At 41.2% G+C, this 22,578-nt stretch overlaps 1 protein-coding gene across 1 annotated transcript in view; it reads left to right on the top strand.

Annotated features, from left to right (window-relative positions):
- The window catches only part of sptlc3 (serine palmitoyltransferase, long chain base subunit 3), a 124,232-nt gene that overhangs the window by 53,011 nt on the left and 48,643 nt on the right, over window positions 1–22,578 (top strand). Inside the window, exons 3-4 of the mRNA XM_072265484.1 lie at window positions 882–1,036; window positions 3,440–3,588. Coding sequence (XP_072121585.1) covers window positions 882–1,036; window positions 3,440–3,588 — 304 coding nt within the window. The remainder of the gene's footprint in view (window positions 1–881; window positions 1,037–3,439; window positions 3,589–22,578) is intronic.

The raw sequence follows: 22,578 nt of genomic DNA, 5'->3' as shown, positions 1-22,578 counted from the left end.
AAGAATGGGGCCCAGAAGCGAATGCTTTCATGGCTAAGGTAGACACCTATTTCATTCAGATTTCTCACAACTATCTCGTTCTGAGCTCAGTGCCACTGTTTATAAAGCCCCTAAGCGTTATTGACTGCTTTCCTAATCCCCAGTGCTGTAGCCTTCAAAACATTTATGCACATGCTCCCCAAATATAGTCTTCCACCTGAAGATTAAACCCAACAAAGTGGAGGAGTGAGTATCACTCTTTGTGGGGGGATGGGGTGGTGTCCCACATGTTCCACAGCTTAAAGTTAGGAAATGGTAAATTGTTATTCAGCATTTTTAATAATAATTGTAATATCTCATTGTTGGGATGAGATTTACTCCCTATATTTACAGTAGAAGTTTAAAGGGCAATCACGTGCCAATATTAAGTTTAAATTTTCCTTTGCTTTGGCTTCTTTAGTTATATTTGACTGTAAAGGCCCTGGAAGGTACTGAGCTGCTTGAGCTCTTTATTTAGACTACAGCTCCTTAGGGAATTTTAGTGCACTGATTTTTGCATCATCTTCCCAGGTGTGTAAACTGTCAGTGCTAAACCTGCCAAAATTTCTGTGTCCTCTGATTCTGCCATTTTTTTTTGCTCATTCCCCGCTCATTTCACATCATCATTGATTGATATCGCCTTCCTAATGCCTGGCATTCTCTCTCTAAAGTTCTTGTCTTTTCTCTTCTCTCTTTACACCTTTTAAAATCTTCCTTGAATCCTCTGTCTATAACAAACCTGCCCCAATATCTCCATGTATGACTGCGTGTCAAATTGTGTAGTATGAATTTTCTTGGGATATTTTACTTGTTTAATGTACTTCATTGTCATAGCATTTATTGGTTGGTGTTTCATGATGTAGGATTTTGTGCCGCTTTATCAAGACTTTGAAAATTTCTACAAAAGAAATCTGTATATGAGAGTGCGTGACAACTGGAACCGTCCAATCTGCAGTGTGCCTGGCCCTACATTTGACTTGGTGGAGAGAGTCAGCGATGATTACAACTGGACTTTCAGGTACAATGTAAAGTTGCACTCCAGTGAGACTCGGTTCTGTTATTATTGCTAGACTGAATTCTTGGAACTCCTTACTGAGCAACATTGTGGGAGTACCTTCACCGGAAAAACTGCAGTGACTCAGAAAGGTGACCCACTGTCACCTTCTCAAGAATAGCTGCGGAATGGGCATGAATGCTAGTCAAAGATTCATTGAAAAGTACAGCACAGAAACAAGCCCTTTGGCGCATCTAGTCCATGCCAATAGACAATAGGTGCAGGAGTAGGCTATTCGGCCCTTCAAGCCAGCACCGCCATTCACTGTGATCATGGCTGATCATCCACGATCAGTACTCCGTTCCTGCCTTCTCCCCATATACCTTGACTCCGCTATCATTAAGAGCTCTATCTAACTCTTTCTTGAAAGCATCCAGAGAATTGGCCTCCACTGCCTTCTGAGCCAGAGCATTCCACAAATCCACAATTCTCTGGGTGAAAAAGTTTTTCCTCAACTCCGTTCTAAATGGCCTACCCCTTATTCTCAAACTGTGGCCTCTGGTTCTGAGAACTATTTAAACTGCCTAGTCCCATAGTTTTACCAGTAGAATTCAGATTTTTAAAAAATTAATAAATAACAAATAGTACACAACTTTGGAGGTCAATTTGAAATCCATCTCCAGGCCTGCATGAACAAAGTCTACACTGACACCTTCACTTTGAATGACTACCCAGCTGGAAATTAACCTTTTGTCTGCTCTCTTGGGTGAATAAAAAAATATATCATAACCTTTATTTTGAAGAACAGGTGATGGAACATCTAGAAGAGTTGATCGAAATGTCCTCCCTGGAGCTAAGCCCAAATAAGTCTCCTTTGGAGTGAGACCTTCCATCATCAGCACTCAAACAGATCCTTACACATACTAGTGAATAAATTAACACTTCTTTCAAATGTGTCCATGTCTTAAAAATTAATGGGACATGCTTGGCCTTAATTCACATGAAAAGAATGAAGTAAATAAGGATAAGTCAACTTGGTTTTGATAGCGATATCAAAAGGCAATCACAAATGAAAGAAATTTTAAAATAAAATTATGTATTCACCATTTATCAAGATTTCATACTGTAATTTTTAAATTGGATGGAGAATCACATGGAGTATAGACTCCAATATAGGTTAGTGGGGTCAATTGGCCTCGTTCTGTTAGGTTCTCATGAACTAAGCAGTGAGGTACGCAGCAGAAGCGAAGAGTGAACATGGAGGGAAAAGAAAATGAGTTGGGGTGGAGTAAGTAAAGAATGAAAGGGAACTCCGATGTTCTGCAAGAAACAACAACCCATTAGATACTGAGGAAATGCAGTGGGTTATTCTGAATCTGGATCAAAGGTAGAACCTTTAAACATACTTTACTTCTATTTTGATATGGTCTATACCAGTTTTGTCTGGATCTGTATCAGGTTTCCAGCAACAGGCAAAAATGCTCCCTTCTCTTCCTCCTCCTCAACTGGCAGAAACTGGTGGCTAGGCCTTCTGACCATGATCTCCTCCCACTAGGGTATTCCTGCTGCCCACTAACTAGGCTGCTGAGCTATAGTCCCATGCTCACTCCCAGTAGGTGCCCATGGATAAATTTGTGTGACTGTGGCTAATTTTCTACCCTATGTTTATAGTCCCCATCTGCAATTTGGTAACTCAATGAGTATTGTAAATGTAACAAGAGGTTTTGTGGTCTGTGTGCCTCAGTGTCACATGAAGGTCCCAAGAATTTCCAAAAGAGAAATTGACCATTTGACCCAATAAATCTGTGTTTGTTGTTCACACAGACCTCCTTCCACTCATCTTCCTCTACCTTGTACCTCTGGCGATACATTTCCTCAGGGACACAAACAGATCCTCAACTAGTCCATCATTCCCTTCCAGACCAGGGTCAATTCTTGATAGAAAACTGCAATCCAAAGTGCAGCTGCAGGTGGGTCACCCTTTGGATATTCCAGGGCCGGGAGGAAATGGTGGAACTACAACCATTTCAGGGAACCTTGGGGGTTGGAGGGGAATGAGGTGTCCTACCAAAATTTGCAGCAGGAGCCTTTTGATTCTTGATTGATTTCTTACCCGTGGAAGAATGGACAGTTTGGCTGGTAGATTATTCTGAAATGAGGCCCATTATTGACTTAGTCTGGGACGAGAATGTGATCCACCTGTCAGTCAAAACACTTGAAGCTTTTCCGTTCATGTTTGAGTGGGTATTTAAGTGAGCAGCTGCTATTGCTGTAGGGCTGATAACCTGTGGTGCATTAACCCACAGTGACAAATTCTTACAAAGGTCATTGATTCTCTGCATGAGTGGGGTGAAGTATTTAAGTTCTTTTTTGGCATGCAATAAACCCTGTTGCAATACATTAATATCAAACATTGATTTTGTGCAGATACACAGGACGAGTAATTAAGGATGTGATAAACATGGGCTCTTATAACTACCTGGGTTTCGCTGAAAACAAAGGGGAATCCTTGAACTCTGTGGCAGAGGTAACAATGACGTATGGAGCAGGAGTGTGCAGTACAAGGCAAGAAATGGGTATGTTAACAGTCAGCAAGTGGGTGAGCAAACATTTACCTTGACTGCATTTACCTGCAAGATAACAAGCCTGCAATAAATGGTAGTTGGTTGATTGCATGTTGAAAAAAAATGGGTGTGACACCTGTCACCAATTGCTTTTCACTTTTGCTTCCTTACCGTGATATTAGTGCAGAAAGCTAATGAGCAATGCAGTTTATTCTCAACTACCCATCAGTTATTTGCAACATTGAAGCTGGGGTCACTTCTGTAAAATGTGTTGTTACACCATAAATGAAAGAGGGCCTTGCTTTTCATGTTGTGAGGAAATATTTAAGGAATGTGCTGTCTATAGAATGTGGAAATATAGCAACCAATTTGACACAGGAAGCTTCTGCAGTGACCTGACCACAGTTCAATAAAATGCATTAAGAATTTTGGTTGAGGAATAGATAATTGACCAGGACAACAATTCTCCTTTTTTCCCTTTCTAAAGAAGTGCTGTAAGATCTTCAACTTGACTTGGAAGGGAACTCAATAATTTAGGCACAGAAGACAAGCGGTGTCCAGCAGGATCAGACCTAGTGCCTCTAATGTATAAGTTTGAAGATGAGAGAAAATTGGTGGAGTTGTGGACAGTGAAGAAAGTTGTCAAAGGATGCAGGGTAGAGATCAATTTGAAATCTGAGCAGAAAAACAGGAGGTGGAATTTAATCCAGAGCAGGATGAAGTGTTGCACTTCAGAAGAACAAATGTAAGTCAAGTCAAGTCATTTTTTATTGTCATTTCGACCATAACTGCTGGTACAGTACACAGTAAAACCGAGAGAACGTTTTTCAGGATCATGGTGCTACATGAAACAATACAAAAACAACAATACACTGAACTACGTAAAACAACACAAATACTACACTAGTCTACAGACCTACCCAGGACTGCATAAAGTACACACAACAGTGCAAGGTTTGTTTTTGGGTGATCTCTGTATTGTTGCAGTATCTGGCGATGGTAGATAGTCACTCTGTTATCCATTGCCCTAAACCCTAATTGTGCCTTAAAATTAAATTAAAAAGCTAAAGTAGCACCAGATCTGAAAGGCCGCTACTGCCGTGCCACGCCGCCTGGGATATACACAGTAAATTGGAACAAGATACAGTGAAAAGCTTTTGTTTTGCATGTTTTTCAGACAGATCATTGCTATACATAATCTCATCAAGGTAATAAAAAGACAACAATGCAGAATATGGTGTAGCAGTTAGAGAAAGGGCAGTGCAGGTAGGCAAATGAACTACAAGGTAGACTAGAATATAAACATTTCACCTTTTAGTGTATAACAAGTATATTCAAGAGTCTGATAACAGTGGAATAGAATCTGCCCTCATCTTGTGGTGTGTACTCTCAGGCTTTTGTATCTTTTGTCTTGAAAGGTGAGGAGTGAAAAAAATAACTGGAGTAGGAAGGATCTTTGATTACGTTTGCTGTTTTCCTGAGGCAGTAGGAAGTGTAAACAGAATAATTGGAGGAGAGGCTGGTTTGCTTGATGGAATGGGCTGGATTTACAACTTCCTGCTGTTTCTTACTGTCATGTTTTGTATAGAAAGACATGAAGTAATTACCATTGCACAAATCAAGCTCCTGAAAACTAATGAAATTTGTAGGAATTCAGGATAAGGTGTTCGCCACTTAGAATTTTAAGAAATGCAAGGATCTTTTCTATTCCCTAATCCAGAGGCCTTTTCAATCATGGCACATATTTTGACTGATATTTTGGTCAGGGACGTGCACAATACATGATCTTATGATCTGTAAATGATCCATGATCTTATTGAATGGTGGAATGGGCCAAGGAGGGAGAATGTTGTTTATTACTTGTTATTTATATCAGATGTGACACCTTTCAGCACATGGAGACTGAATCAGGGTACGTCCACACTACGCCGGATAATTTTGAAAACGAAGCTTTTTCTCTTCATTTTGCCCTCCCATCCACACTGAGCCTGCATTTTCAGCCCCCGAAAACGGAGATTTTCGAAAACACTCTCCAGAGTGAATAAATCTGAAAATGCTTAATATCCGGCGTAGTGTGTACGGGGTAACCGGAGAGATTTTAAAACGCTGTCATGACAACACCACAACAACAATGCTTTTTTCTGCTTCTGCTTGGTACTGCGCAAGCTGTTATAACGCACGGTCGGTGTGAACGGCATGAGAGTTAAATTGTAAAGTGAGCTTTTTTTGACTATTTAAAAACGCTGTCATGACGTGCCGGGACAGATGTTCGTTGTTTTCTTGAACGCCACCACCTAACAATTTCAGAACAGACGGACGAGACTGAAGCCAGAAGGGTTAGAAGTGTACTCACCAAATACTCTGACCCATAGCTTACTGAATAAATAAGTACACTCACTTCGCCGTTTTCTGTCCTTGCTTGTATGAAGGTGGTTTACCTATTTACGCAAGTACTTCTCTGACAATAGATGTGTAACAGCCTAATGTAACATTGTATGGAAATACAAGATAACGCTGATGCAGACGTTTTATACATTTAACAAGGTGCTTTATTAATGCAACAGAGTTAGTCAGTTTTTCAATGTTCGTCGTCAGCTGGATCGTACTGTCCGTGAACTCCCTGTCGGTTGCCTCCATACGCTCCAGTATTTGTTTTTTTTAACTTCTAAGTCCTCCTGCGCGAGAGCCAAGAGCAATTCCTTTAAAGTTTTTCTACTCTGTAACTGGACAAATGCGCAGTTAGTATATCATTTCCTCTTCGCTTGTTTTCTGTGTGTCCTGCGCATGCCCAGTAGGAGGAGATTCGCCCAAATATCCGCCTAATGTGGACGGAGATATTTTGAAAAATGCTTCGTGTGGACGCCTGTCGTTTTTACTCAAAACCGGTGTTTTCAAAATTATCCGGCGTAGTGTGGACGTAACCTCAGTTTTGAGATCTGTTGCATACATTCAGATGGTTTTATTTGTTGAGGGTATGTGGGACCTTAACTCGAATTTCTGCAACTAAAAATCTATTTTGATTTTGGAGCTTAAAAGGCCAATCAATTAACTCTTCACTCTTAACACTGAAAATATACTGAAGGGATTGAAAAAGGAGCTTTTTGTTGCCCCCCCCCCCACTTGTGGGACTTGAACTGGTTGTTCATTTCCAAGCACTATATTTCCATTCTTTCTGCGCTATATTCCATTGGTGTCACTTGAGTAATTACTATTGTGTTTTGAATGAATGAATTTTGCTTAAATTTCAATTGAGGTCCAACCTGGAGGGAAGTGTCTAATGGAGCTCTCTGAGGTAGGAATTAACATTTCTAAATACATGTTATTGATCTAGACTTGGCAGCAGGGTACTGTTTTCAAATTTCCAGGCAATGCAAGACTTGCAAACATGGCGAACTATAGGGAAGATAATAGGAGATCTAGACTGGCTGGTGGGTAGGTGGTATATGGAAGTAAACCATTCAGTAGCACTTAGTGATGTGGAGAAATGTGAACTTTGGGAGAGGAGAAAAGAGGGACAATATAGTGAATGGTACAAGAACAACTGTCTGGGTGTACAAAGTATATCCATATGGTTGAGAGGTGATTACACAAGGAAGAATGGGATCCTGAGTTTTAGAAATAGACATCCCAAGTGCCAAAGCAAAACAGTCAGGTTGAAGCTTGATAAATTATTGTCCTGACCACCACAAGTGCATTACACATGGTTCTGGGAGTTACAATTTTATGAAAGGTGCAAAGGCTTTGGAGAGATGCAGAACAAATTGCAGGGATGAGGGAAATTAGTTGTGTGGATGGACAGAAAAAGCTTGTGTTAGTCTCCGTGGAATATGAGTTGTTAGCAGGAGATCTAATAGAGTGGCTTAAAGTAATGAAGGGTACAGAGAGAAAAGATGGGAAGAAATTCTTTTCCCAAAGGTAGAGGGATCAAGAACTTATGGGCATACCACAAAACAGATTGGCAAAGAACCAACAATAATATATGAAACAATTCTTTGCCCAGGATATCATTAGGGCCTAAAAGTGCTCCGCTGGGGATAGGAGTGGGATTAGATTCAATTGTCACATTCAGAAGGGAGCTGGAAAAGAAATAATTTGCAACACTATATAACCAATGTCTTCCAGATATGGTCTTTTCATCCTTGCTACACCATTAGTTACTATACTATAAGGGTCTGAAATCCTGAAGCAGGGGCGGCGCTAAGCTGGTGCTAGCTGGTGCTATAGCCCCAGCAGAAATTACAATAGCACCACCATAGCACTACCAAGAAATTAATTGAAATTTCACATACAAATTGCAGCTGCTTTGCTTTCTCTGTTTAGTTTTGAATACAGCTTGTTTCTCCAGTTGATCTAGTGAAACAGTGCCCCCAATTACCATAACACCCACACAGCAATAAAGTTATAAACTCTGTGCTGGTCTAAGGTCAGATCCACTCTACACTTCTGCTTATTCGTTCCTTGTCAATGTCTTGCCGTTGCTGTCTTCAGATCAGTTAAGCTGATCTAAGATAACTTAAGGTGGTGATGTCACTCACTTTCACTCACGCGAGAGATTGATAGTATACATCCAGGCGCAGATCCATGGTCTTGCAAGACTAACGGATGACACACACACACACACACACACAGTGCTTTTACAAGCTAGCGTGGGCCTGGCATGTGCATTATTTTGGCCAGCATGAAAAATGTGTCGATTTTTAGTGAGAAAACAACCTCATCTAGGGGAATCAGTGGTGTCTCAGCCTGAGCCTGTCTTAATTGAAAGTGACATGCGGAAACAAGTAAGTGGGAATGAGGACGACAGCAGTTCATCGAAGGAGTGTGAGGGCGACGTAGAGGAACAAGAAAAGGAGCGGGATTCAGAAGAGAAGGTGGATGAAGCTGCTGTCAGTGTTAGTGGGAATACTGTTAGCGATGTTAGCCAGCAGCCTGAGGAAGGACCCCGTCAGCCAGCATTGAAAAAGTACCGTTCACTGCTCGCAACGGTTTAGCAATCAGCAAAGAAGTTTTATTCGTGACTGGTTTGACTGACTGGAATATTCGATCACGAAAGATACTACGTTCTACTTCGCATGCAGGCATTTCCTGTGTGGAGGACATGGGTTCCATTCTGTGTCTACCTTCACTGTCACCAGTTACCACAACTGGTGGAAAGCTACAACAGCTTTCAAAACCCACCATGTAAGTGCAGCTCATAAGTTTGCTATGGAGGCATGGGCCGAATTCAGTTTGAAAAAACAAGACGGTTCAAGACTGGGAAATATGCTTGACAAAGGACATACAAAGATTGTCCAAGAAAATCGTGAGTATATGAGAGCAGTGGTTGAGTCTCTACGCTATACTGCGTGCCAAGGCATTGCCCAGTGAGGACACCGGGAGGATGATGGATCTGGCAATGAGGAAATTTTGTTGAGTTGCTCAGCGTAATTGGACAGTTTGATAAGACTGTAGCTTAAAAAAAATAGAGGACAATCCTGGAAATGCAAAAAAAACTCATCACGATATGCAAAATGAAATTATGGGTATTATGGCAGATATGGTCAGACGTCAAATAAGTGCAGAAATCAAGGAGGCTGGACATTTTGCCATCATGGTGGATGAAAGTAAAGACTTGAGTAAAATGGAGCAAATATCAGTGGTGGTGCAGTATTTGAATAATGAAACAGTGCTTGCAGAATTCTTGCACTTCACTCCAGCAGAAGGGTTGGACGCAGAGTCGCTTCTCAAAAGCATTGAACAGACACTCGCCCAGTGTGTTATTGATAAGAATGCTTGTATAGGTCAGTGTTATGACGAGGCGGTAGTGATGTCCGGGTGCAATAATGGGGTTCAAGAGAAGTTCAGGAAAGAGGTCCCGCAGGCATTATATATACACTGCCATGCTCAGAGACTTAACCTTGTTTTAGTGGATGTTGTGAGCAATGTACGACAAGCGGGCAGGTGAGTTTTTTGAAACTGTGCATCTGCTTTACAACTTTTTTTCAAATTCTGTTGCCCACGATCTTTTCATGAAGAAACAGAGAGCTGGAATCAACTGCACAGCCTGTGGAGCTGAAGAAATTGTCAGATACACGCTGGGCATGGCAGTATACAGCTTTGTGGGTTATAAGGAAATCACTCCCTGTCATTCTAGCTACACTACAGGATATTATGGGTCAACCAAATGCACAGAGGAAAACGGAGGCCAGAGCTGTAAATGGACTGATTGACGAGCAGTTGCTTTACTTCTCACTCTGTTTGAGGATTTATTCCGAGTCACCAAGTTCATGTCAGACCAGCTACAATCTCCCAGTTTGGAGCTTTCATCCGCTGTGGACTTGGCTCAATCTATTATCGATGCACTCTCAGCAAAATGGGGAAAGGAATCATGGAGTGAAATTCAGGGCGAGAGCTAGGGACCTGTGCGTCAAGGCCGGTATACAGAGCCGACCACATGAAAGGAGACAGGCCTAGCCACCCCGCCGCCTACATGATTTTGTTGTTGAGGCCCAAACTGAACACACACCTGTCACATCCTCTGATGACCTTCGCAACCACTGCTTCTATCCAGTTATAGACAGACTTCTGACTGAAATAAAAAGACGGTTCTCAATTGAAACTGGGGGTGTTCTGACTGGCGTCTCAGCATTAAGTCCCAAACACATGTTCTTCCTGGACAAGAATTGTCTTTGGCCAATGGCCCAATACTATGGAGTGACTGAAGTGAACCTGACTGCAGAGCTATATCAGGTTCGGCATGTACTGGAAACAAAACAAAAGCAAGGACAGTGAATGACACAGTGGAATTTCTAGCGCTAATGAGACCCTACCGCGATGCATTTATAGATTTATACAAACTAATCTGCATACCACTGACTCTACCTGTGACATCTGCCTCATGCAAATGGAGTTTGCTTTGCCTCAGACGCCTCAAAAACTACCTAAGGAGTAGCCGCTGCGATGCCCGGAACAGCAGCTTGGCCCTGTTGGCCATAAACAACCGGAGGACCAAAGCACTTGACATCCAGAAAGTCATTGATGCTTTCACCACCAATCACAACAACAGACGGATTGTGCTTCTCTGAAAACATCAATGGTGAGTGCAATTGATTTTTTTTTTAATTTGGGCCAAGACTAATGCTGATTATTATTATTATTTTGTGGTGGATACCCCATAGTCCTTATGTTTCCTGCAAATCCTGAAATATTACATTTACTGCTATTAAGCCTACTGGTTTTGCTTAGACTTCCAAGCGGTGATCCTGTTGATTTTTGTTTTAAGTTCAGTAGCCGAATTAATTGAGGTATTGCATGGTCAGAGTATGATTTGTCCAACTCCTGGTAAAGCCTTGCATCTGTTGTTTGCCTTATTTGACTTTAATAACGGTGTATCTTTTGGCATTATCTGTCTATGTAATGCAAATAGCAGTGGACATTGTGGGTTAGTGTGTTTTTCAGTTGAAAAGCATGCACTTAACGCTGATTGCAGGATTGGTGCGTGATTCACGTTGTGCGCTGTGGGTCAGATGCTCTGTTGGGTTGTTTGTTTATGCTCTGTGTAGCCGGGGTTGTCTCCGATACTGTTGACACTGTAACAGTTCACTTCTATATTATATTTATCAATTGCTGCTGCTTGTGAATCAACAGAGGCATTTATAGTAGGCACATAATGCTTGAAACTGACTTTTGAACGCCACGCGTCTGGCCTTGCGAATACATATTACCATACAGTACATCCCTCAGCACCATCACTGAATAATTCAGCCCCTCTGCAGCACCAGCAAGAAAAAATCTCTGGCGCCACCACTGTCCTGAAGTCTCCTCCAACGCCTCTCTTTCGGGCTTTTTCATGTGCCATTTAAAGCCTACGGCATTGATTTTGGGCATTGACGTAAATTTCCTTACCTGGCTTGCCGTCAGTAATCTACTTGATAATAATTCAGGGCAGTGCCTTGGGACACTTCTGCCGCAGTAAAGGTGTTACATAAATAGATGTTGTTCCAAGCACTCGGCAGTTTCACTCACTCACTCATCCAGCACCCTGTGCTTGCTAACCTGCATTGAGACCCGACACTTCAATTTTAACATTTTCAATACTGTTTTCACATTCCTCTACAACATTCCCCCAAAACCCCCCATGTCAGTTAATCCTTTTTAGCCCCTTTTCAACTTGACTTCTTAAGTAGTGCCTTGAACATAGTAAACTAACCAAAGATGCTTCAAAGGGAGTTCTTCATTTTAACCATCCCTCATTGTTGGCTATGCCTTCAGCTAGCTAGATGAAGCTTTAAAATTGCTTGAAAAAGTTTTAAAATCTGGGAGTAATTTACAATCTTAAAGACAAATTATTGTTTACCAAGTATATTACAGGTGGTTAGGGCTAAGAAAGTTATGGATGGATTTGAGGTTATGATTGTTAGTTCAATATTGGCTGTGAGTTGATAATACTTGTGAGATATGTTTCAATATTTAACTGTAATTGTACAGACACAAGTTGCTGTGGTTGATATCCATACTGCTGGTGCCAGGGTGTTAGAATAAACTCTATCTGATCTTGCATTGTCAATTACCAGCAGTTCTTTTTAAGGCTGAAGCTAGAAAGCTGGTTTTACCTGAGCTTTGCGTTTGCCTGCTTATGATTTAGAGGCTGTCTGGTTGGCACTTTTAATGGAAGTTATGTGATTGTCAAGACTTGTATCTCAAATTCACTGGGTGTGTTTCCCTCAAACCCACAAGTTTGCAGTGCATTGTGAGAATTTTCCTGCAGATAGGGAAATATCAGGAACTGGTGGAAATTAGTTTTGCTTCTCACTCTCACCAAAATTTCAATGTAACTGCAGATTGGATGTGGGAATGACTTGACACCAAATCAAAACTCCTTAAAGGAGTAATCCAATGCTGTTATGCTTCATCACTTTGGGCCTTCAAATAATTTTTGCTCTACAAGTCCGTAACTGTGTGAAGGCTTTGTACCATTACTAATCCATGAAATTACACAGATTTAGGGAGGATAGACATCAGTAAATCAGGTGTCTGTAAAAGTTTATTTATTTCTGTTTGTTTAGCAATACAGTGCAGAGTAGGCCCTTCTGGCCCTTCGTACCATGCTACCCTACCAATCTTTTATTTCAGATAAAGATGACAAAGAAACTTGGTCAATCTAAACAAGTTGTTGTTTAAAAATGTCTGATTTCTTTTCTTTCTTTTTAAATCTTTTTATTGAATTAGTACACAAAAGGTAAACCATGTAGAAACTAATACACTGTTGCGATATAAATTTACAAGAGATATTAATACACAAAAAAAATTAGTACGAACAGTGCAGTTTAGATATAAAATAATAAGGTAATATAATAGTATACTAATTTTCCATACATATCAATAAAGAGAAGAAAAAACCCAAAAAAAACCCCCACCGTGCAACTAATCTAAAAAGCAAAGCAAAGCAATGGGCTAACTAGGTATCAAGTAGACTTAAACAACTTAAAACAACCACGTCCTCAAACCCAACCTCCGTTAAAAACAGTTAAAAAGCAAGAAGGGAATGTAAATATGGGCAAAGAGAAAAAAAAATTACATTAAATGAAAATGTTGAATAAAAGATCTCCAGGTCTGTTCAAATTTAACTGAAGTATCATAAAGATTACTTCTGATTTTCTCCAAATTTAAACATAGTATCGTCTGAGAAAACCAAAAGAACGTAGTTGGGGCATTAATCTCCTTCCAATGTTGTAAAATACATCTTTTCGCCATTAAAGTAAGAAATGCAATCATTCTACGGGCTGAAGGGGAAAGATTACTGGAAATTGGATATCTCCAAGTTAGAAATTTCCTAAGTACCATACTTTCTTCCTTTCCGACGTTACCCCCTACATATATTTTAGATACTATAATTAACCTTAACCCATGTCAGAAAGGTGTAACGGCTATTATTTATAATACTATCATGAAACTTAGGAAAGCTCCATTCGATAAGATTAGGTCAGATTGGGAAAAGGAATTGGGCTTTACTATCTTGGCGATGACTGGGCGCATATTTTACAACTAGTCAATACTTCCTCTATCTGTTCCAAACATTCCCTAATTCAAATTAAAGTTGTTCATAGAGCACATATGTCTAAAGATAAATTAGCTCGTTTTTATTCTCATATTAACCTCTTTGTGACAGATGTCATGGGGAGATAGCTTCCTTAACTCATATGCTTTGGTCCTGTCATACTTTGGAACCTCTTTGGAAAGACATTTTTAATATTACCGCAAAGGTATTGAATACAGATATTTCTCCCCATCCTATTACTGCTATCTTTGGATTACCTAAAATTTCCAGTAATGTCTGATTTCTTAATGTCTTTCGAGAAGAGAATCTGCAGACCTTAGTTTTTTGGCCTACAGCAATGCAGTTGATTCTCACCTGCACTCCAAGATCAGATTCAGATTTTGATTTATTTGTCAGTGTACATTGAAGCATACAGTGAAATGGGTCATTTGTGTGAACAGGATGTGCTGTGGGCAGGCCGGAAGTGTCCCACACACTGTGGCACTGATATAGCACGCCCGAAGTGCTCGATGGAACACAGAACACAACAAAACCGGGCAACAGCAGGAAAACGAACCCCATTCCTCCTCCTCCTACCTCCCACCCAGCCACACACAGTCTTCTGACCCAGGAGTCCATCGATCCCTTGCTTAATCACATGAAAAATGTCGGGAACTCCTGCCCTGACTCCAGGACTGGCTGTCTTCTTCGGCCTCCACCCTCCAGTGGACTCATGGATCTGCAGATACTGAGTCGTGACTTCCCAGAGATTTCCAGACCCAGATTCCGGCCATGAGGACTCAAATTCTGGACCTCAATTGGCCTTTGGGCTCAATCTTTGTATTGACTTGGAACTCTCTGATGATGACAAATGAGGTCCCTGGATGAAGCCCCAAACTCAAGGGCTCGAATGCCGGGAAGTAATGACCTTCAAACTCTGGCAGGGATTGCAGGCCATTACTTCCTACAAAGCACAACCTAACATCTTGAATGGCAGTGATGCTTCACTCCTGGATCAGCTCAGTGCACGCTTTGTAAGGGAAAATAAAACTCCAGCTATGAGGAATCCTGCAGCACCCAGTGTCCCTGTGATCTGTCTTGGAGTCTAATGTCAGATTCTCTTTCAAGGTGGTGAACCCTCGGAAGGTGACAGGCTCTGATGGAGTACCTGGTGGGTCACTGAAAACCTGTGCCAACCAACTGGCAGGCATGTTGAAAGACATTTTCTCTGTCTCATTGCTATAGTCGGAAGTTCCCACCTGCTTCAAAAGGGCAGCGATCATACCAGTGCCCAAGAGCAGGGTGAGCTGCCTCAACAACAATCATCCAGTAGCACTCACATCCATGGTGATGAAGTGCTTTGAGAGATTGGTCTGTCTAGAATTAACTCCTGTCTCAGCAAGGACTGGACCCACTGCATTTTGCCCATTGCCACAACAGGTCTACGGCAGATGCAATCTTATTGGCTCTTCACGCTGCCTTAGATCACCTGGAAAATACTAATACCTATTCAGGATAGTGTTTATTGACTACAGCTCAGCATTTAACACAATCATTCTTACAGTTCTAATCAAAAAGCTCCAAAACACATGCCTCTGTACCCCACCTCAGCAACTGGATCCTCTGCTTCCTAACCGGAAGACCACAATCTGTGCGGATCAGAAATAACGTCTCCATCCCACTGACAGTCAACACTGGCACACCTCAGGGATGTGTGCTTAGCCCACTGCTCTACTCTCTACACCCATGACTGTGTGACTAGGCACAGCTGAAGTGAAATTTGCTGATGATACAACTATTGTTGGCAGAATTTCAGATAGTGACAAAAAGGCATACAGGAGTGGGATATATCAGCTAGTTGAGGGGTGGCAGTCAGTAAGACCAAAGACTGTAGACTTCAGAAAGGATAAGACGAGGGAACACACACCAGTCTTCATAGAGGGATCAGAAGTGGAGAGAGTGAGCAATTTCAAGTTCCATCTCTGAGGATCTACCCTGGCCCAATATATCGATGCAGCTACATAGAAGGCATGACAGCAGCAATACTTCATTCAGAGTTTGAGGAGATTTTGTATATCACCAGACACTTGTAAATTTCTACAGGTGTACCGTGGAGAGCACTCTATCTGGCTGTATCACTGTCTGTTAGTGGGGTGGGGGGACACTGCACAAGGTCGATGTTAGCTACAGAGAGTTGCAAACTTAGTCAGCTCCATCATGGACACTATCCTCTGTAGTATCTAGGACATCTTCAAGCTGCAATGCCTCAAAAAGGCACATCCACCTTTAAGGACCCCCATCACCTTGGACACGCCCTATTTATCATTGCTACTATCAGGAAGGAGGTACAGAAGCCGGAAGGCACACACTCAGCAATTCTGGTCAGCTTCTTCCTCTCTGCCATTTGATTTCTGAATGGACATTGAACCTATAAACGCAACTTCATTACTCGTTTTTTATTTTTATTTTTGCACTAATTTAATTTAACTATATGTATATATAGTATATAGAGAGATTTGGTATATACATAGTAAATATATTTACTGTAATTCAGTTTTCTTTCTCTCTATTATGTATTGAATTGTACTGCTGCCGCAAAGACAACAAATTTTGCGACATATACCAGTGATATTAAACCTGAATCTGCTTCTTATCAAAGGTTAATCAGGGCTGGATCATAAATGTGCACTTGGAATATCCTGTGAACAAAAGTAGAAAAAAAAAATCCCTGTCACTGGCAAGAGTCCAAACTGAGAAATGTTAGCTCCTGAGGGCTATATGGTGCCAAATTAGATGCTGCTACTCAAGTTTATATTGAGCTTCATTGAAGCAATGACTTTAATTACAGAGGAGGGATGGGGAAAGCAATAAGAATTTTTGTGTTAGGGTGGGGAAATATAAGGCACCCAGAGTAGGTTCAGGACTCATTTTTTGCGTGCCTTCCACCATACCATATTCAGACTCTGGTTTGTAATTTCTGTCATCATCAATGTCACATCTATGCCAGAAATATTTTCCCAACATTCTGTATTCCCTATAACATTCTGGTCTACTCTATCATCTCCCTCAACACACATTCATGGAAACCTTCCTTTGCAACCAAAGGAGATACAACAACTGCCCTTTTTCACCTCTTACTTTCCCACTATGTATTGGGTATTCCAGTTTCCAGCATCTGCAGTCTCTCTGTCTCCCTGGAACATGAACTGTTTTTCTCTGCACAGATGCCATGCAACTTGTTTAGTATTTACAGTGTACTCTGTTTTGATTTCAGATTTCCAGCATCTGCATTTTTATTTTTTGCTTTCTCTTCAGTTGAATAGCTAATCTGGTCATCATTGCTTGACTCTGTGCACATATGCTGTGGGGACATTGATTACATCACTTACTAATTCAAAGTCAATTTATTACCAAATTATGTATACTATATGCAAACTTGTTGGTTGGCGGGGTGGAGATACATCTCTACCAAAGGAGGTGCAAGGCACCCCTTCCCTCTGCTAACCTACAGGTCACTTTTGGGCAAGGTGTAGCACCTGCTTAGCCCCTACTGATCAGGATCATATGAAGCCATGGCAGCATGTAGTGGATGCTTTTATGAGCTGCAGCTGCATATCATGTCCTGGTTATCTGACCACTGGTGCAAGACAGACAATCCCTGAAGAATATTGATAATGGCTGGGGTCACCTGTCTTGTAACGACACTGCCCAGAAAAAGTCAATGGCAAACCACTTGGCTGAAGAAGAATTTGCCAAGAACAATCGTGGTCAATAGAATACAGATGGGAATATAGACTGAGCATTCCTTATGCAAAATACTTGGGGCCAGAAGTGTTTCTGATTTCGGATTTTTTCAGATTTTGGAATATTTGCATCTAAATAATGAGATACCTTGGGGATAGAACTCAAGTCTAAATGCAGTATCTATTTGCATATACAGCTTAAGTACGGCTGGTGTGAAGCTCACAAAATGAACAGCCTGCAGTCAGAGCACAGTCTGACCTGATGGAGCTGGGTCCTCCACAGAGTGTCGGAGTTAAATGGCTGCCCCCGACTACATCTATTATCGTGCTCCGGTGCTGCTATTGGATTCGTATCCACCATTGATTTCAAACAACTGCCCATTCCACAGCAACTACGATGGGAGGGGTGTAGTTTTATATAATATTTTTAATAATTTTGTGCATGAAACAATTACCTTCAATTTTGAGTTTGTCCTGATAGATCTTTGCTTGTTTCATGATCGGCAGACTGTTAAGTGACACTCCGCTGATGAATCCATTCTCAATACACAATCAATATTGTCACTTTTCACTTTATGCAATGTTTTTTCTATTTTTCATTAACTTCTGTTCATTACATGTGAGGTCACTTCTCAGAACTGCCTGTAGAGCACAGAGACCTGTATACCGCCTAGGAACATTCCCAGCACCTTGTGGAATTTTCCATTTGTGACGTCATCTCAGCATTCAAAAAAAAAATTCTGATTTTTGAGGTTTTCAGATTTTGGAATTTTGGATAAGGGGTACTCAACCTATAGTTAAAAAGGTATAAAAAAAGACAAACTACCATTTAACTAAATAGCAAATTATGTATTTAAATATATATATATACAAATTATGTATTTAAATATATATAATGAATACAGAACAATTAGGACACTACTAATATAGTACTATAAAACTGTATTTGTAATAGTTACCAATGGAAGAATTCATCCAGTGCATGTTGCCGTGTTCTTCTGAATGACTCGAAATGAACATAATCAGCACAGGCACCTAGTGCAGATAATGGACTGCCTTCATACAATGCTTTCAACAATTGCATATTCCAAATCTTCATTTTCATTGCAACATTCAATGTGATTGTTGATGCTTTCAACTTCCAAACTTGTTGAAGTAGTGAAATCATTTTGTTTTCATTCTCGGTTGCTCCTGGCATCTCCAAGTCTGAATGCTTGAAACTACAGTGAGCAAGACAGTTCTGAGTTGTCTTACTGTTTATTTCTCGCCAACTATCAGTGACAAAAATCACTGCTTTTTGAACATGCAACTGATGCTATTTAAAAACTGTTTGCTCTAAGCATGGTGTTAGTGTCTAACGGTCATACAAGTGCACGTGACTGACACCAGTTAGAAACAGTTTGGCAACAGTTTTCTGTCCCAATGAAGCAGCATAGTATCCCAAATAAATTAAGGGTATCCCGGCTATTTTCTCAAGTAGTTTTTGTCCTTTAAGGGTTGTCCCAAATAAGTGGCTGCCCGATTAACCAATGGCCCAATTAACCAGAATTCATTGTATGTTCCTTTGTCACCATCCACAATGCAAGTATCATATCATTTACTTGCATTTGTAGTACATCTGTAGAAATTTATGTATTTTTCACGTACATGCCTTGACTGTAAGTTGACAGTATTTTCTGCATGGTTTCCAGCCTGCACTGACACAAGCACCTTGAACTATTGATTTCAACCACAGAGCTCCTACGGGTTGAGCGTCTGAGGCCAAGCGCTGGAGGCCCTGAAGCGGCCTCTCCTGGGGTTGGAGACCTGTGTGTGGGAGGATGGGAAAGAAGCTTGTTTTGCTGCTCCTGTTCTGTTGTTGTCACTGCTTGTGTTGTTGAACATTGCAGACATGCTATGTTCATTGCACTGGAATGCGAGGCGACATTTGCCAGCTGCCCCCAGCACGTCCTGGGGTGTGTTGGTTGTTAACACAAAGGCTAGATTCTGCTGTATGTTTTGATGTACATGTGATAAATAAATCTGAACATCCTGATGTATTTCTTCTGTACTCTAATGCTACTTCATCCTTTCTGTAGTTAGGTGACCAGAAATATGCACAATACTCTGTGATATACTCAGTGTTTTCTACATTGCAACATGATATCCCAACTCTTGCACTCAATGCTTTGACCTAAGAAGGCAAGCATACCTCACAATATCCTATCCACCTGTGTCACCACTTTCCGAGAAGTTGGGTAGGCTGGATTAATTTTCAGTGGAAGATGATAAACTGAGGGATAACTGAGAGGTTTACAAAGTTATGAGGATCATGCATGGGATCAGTAGTCAGAATCTTTTGCCCAGGACAGGGAAGTCTAAAACTAGAGGGCACAGGTTTAAAATTAGAGGAGAATTTTTAAGGTTAGGAGGATTAAGAATTTCTATACAGAGGGTGATGAATATTTGGAATGAGCTGCCAGATAAAGTAATGGAAACAGAAATTATTACAATATTTAAAAGGTCTTTGGGCAGGTACTTAGGGAAGGAGTAGAGGGACACAGGCTTAATGTAAGAAAATAGGGGCAGGTGGATAGGCATGGATGACCTGGGCTGATACAGCCTGTTTCTGTGATGTACAATTCTATGAGCGCACTGGGAGGGAAGGCAACTTCACCTGACTTCAAAATTTGATCAGAAAATTCTTCATTTCCTATCTAATAGTTAAGACTTTGCTATTGATGTTTGGGATAGGGCAGTGATATCCAGTTGCTGTATCCCATTCCAAACCCCACTTTGGATGGTATGTCCATTGTGTATCTGCTTCATAGTTTGTTAAAGGGTCTTCTGTTGGACTGGTCAAAGCTAACTCCACCAGCGTCCACTTCACTGTGCTATATAGAGGCAAATGTATCCCTGAGTACTGAGAAGCTGCCAAAGACTATTTTGCCAGACCCGGCCTGTGAGAATCACAGAATTTTGTCATCAACAAGAAGCAGTGAGATGAGCCGATAATTTCTGATTTCTCCCACTTCCTCCTCTTATAAATGAGGATGAAGATGGCCTTCTGCAATCATTCTGACATGCTGCCAGCTGGAGATGTTGTGCTGTACATTTCCTGCAAGTCTGGGCTAATCCAATACCACAAAGCGCTCAGTACAATACATTAATTTGTTTCAAAGAAACAGTTAGATGCTGTCATCTTCTCCAGAGAAATGAAACTGGGAAGTTTGACTGTCTGTAGCCTTCAACTTATACTTTGGAAATGTGTGCAAATATACTTTAATAAAGGAATCAAAACTCAAGTAACTACAGAATGCTTCAGTCAAGGGTTTCATAACTTCATGTTATTTCTCATTATTTAAAATGAGCATTTTACCAGATATCATTCGTTCACAATACAGCCCATTGAGAAGTTGCACACAGCTTCAGCACATCCCTTAGCACGTAGTCCTGGACCTCGAAAATGTGAGTTTACTTCACTTGGTCATGGGTAACAACTTGCTCCCGAGACCATTTTCCACTGAGTTGAAGGTCTTCCAGCCACGATTTATATTCATCTCGGTTTTTTGTCACAAGGAATAGGCCAAATGAACGGAATCCTCTTATGTATTGATCATGATGAATCTCAATTAATGTCTCCATCAAATCCCTTCTTGGCAAAGGTGTATTTACTAAAGGAATACCCTAGAATCTCACTCCATCTCTTCTGGTCAAGATAGTGCCTGCGTACAAGGTTCCCATGGTAGTCATCTTATGGATAAACCACAATCACTTCTTGTATGTCTTTTATGGCTTTTATTTTCATCTTGAATGTGTTTCTGGAACTGTTGGAGCCCGCAATTTGCAGTTTGGAGATCGTTTGCATAATCCAGTGCTTTGCTGCCTCCGAGAGGATTCTAGGAGGTATCAAGCACCAACTGAAGTCACGACTCCATTTTGCTGATTAAAGCTAACATTGTTCACCGATTAAAACGACGAGAGAGATTGAAAAGTCGAAGTGAATGTGGAGGTTAGCATTGGCTGCCTGCCTTCTGGTCGCTGGTGGGATCACTCTACTGCTGGAGAGGGGAGCCTGTGTGGCCTGACGCTGTGCTTGGAGGATGTTACCAAGATTTTTCTGTGTTTTGGATATGAATATGGACTATGGACAATGGACTTTTTCAGTCATATAGGCAATATTTTTATAGCGTTTTGTGCAGGGGGAGGGGGATCTAGGGACCAATGTTCTTGTTGCTTTTTGTGTGGGGGAGGGGTTTTGGGGGGTTGATGATCAGGAAGTGCAACCTGCCTCAGGAGCTGCTGATTCAATTCTATTCAGGAATAATCCAGTCTGTTCTCTGTTTGTCCATCACTGTCTGGTTTGGATCAGCTACCAAACAAGACAAGAATAGACTCCAAAGAACCATCAGGGCTGCGGAAAGGGTTATTGGTGTGAAGCTGCCCTCGATCCAGGACTTATATGCATCTAGAGTCAGGAAGCGAGCAAGCAGCATCATTGTAGACCCATCACACCCTGGACGTCACCTGTTCCAACTCCTTCCTTCTGGTAGGCACTTTAGATCACTGTATGCCAGGACAAATAGGTACAAGAACAGTTTCTTTCCGTATGCCATCAGTCTTATGAACACTTGAATTTTAGTCTATTATAAACCAAATCCACCTGTACATGCACAGGTATACCTCATTGTATATAGTTCATGATTATTTGCACTATTGTTTTGCTTGCTTTTTGATTCTGTACAGCGAGAGCTCAGGGAAACCGGCATCAAATTCCCTGTATGTGTCCACATACTTGGCGATAATAAAGGATTCTGATTCTGATCATATTGCCATTTTTTTTTTCTTGGTTTCGTGGCTATCTGGAGAAGAAGAACCACAGAGTTTTGCACTGTGATAATAAATGAACCTTTGAACATCAGGACTGTAGTGTGTGGTGTGGCCAACATGACTATCGCCTGTTGAAAGATATAGCAGCGTGGATGTATCTCACCACTCTCAACTAAGAGCCAGCCCCTTCCCTGCAGGGCTCTCACAACAGTTCATGCAAACCACAGCCTAGCTGATCTGTGGTCGTAAGTGTTTCTCAGATAATGCAATGTATTTTCTGCAATCCCTTGATGCCCTAAGTGCTGCCATTAGTTCCCCTCAATTTCTAAAGGCTGCACCACAACTACATCAAGTTACTCCAAACACCAAAAAGTGGAGTTGTAGAAATCTTGTTTTTCAGGCTGGAGGTCTATGCTGGAATTAGTCATAGAAACA

The sequence above is a fragment of the Mobula birostris genome, chromosome 8 (assembly GCF_030028105.1).
Source record: "Mobula birostris isolate sMobBir1 chromosome 8, sMobBir1.hap1, whole genome shotgun sequence".
In the NCBI taxonomy this organism is placed as follows: Eukaryota; Metazoa; Chordata; class Chondrichthyes; order Myliobatiformes; family Myliobatidae; genus Mobula; species Mobula birostris.
Note: the sequence above shows the minus strand (reverse complement) of the source record. Positions and strands in the feature narration are given on the sequence as shown.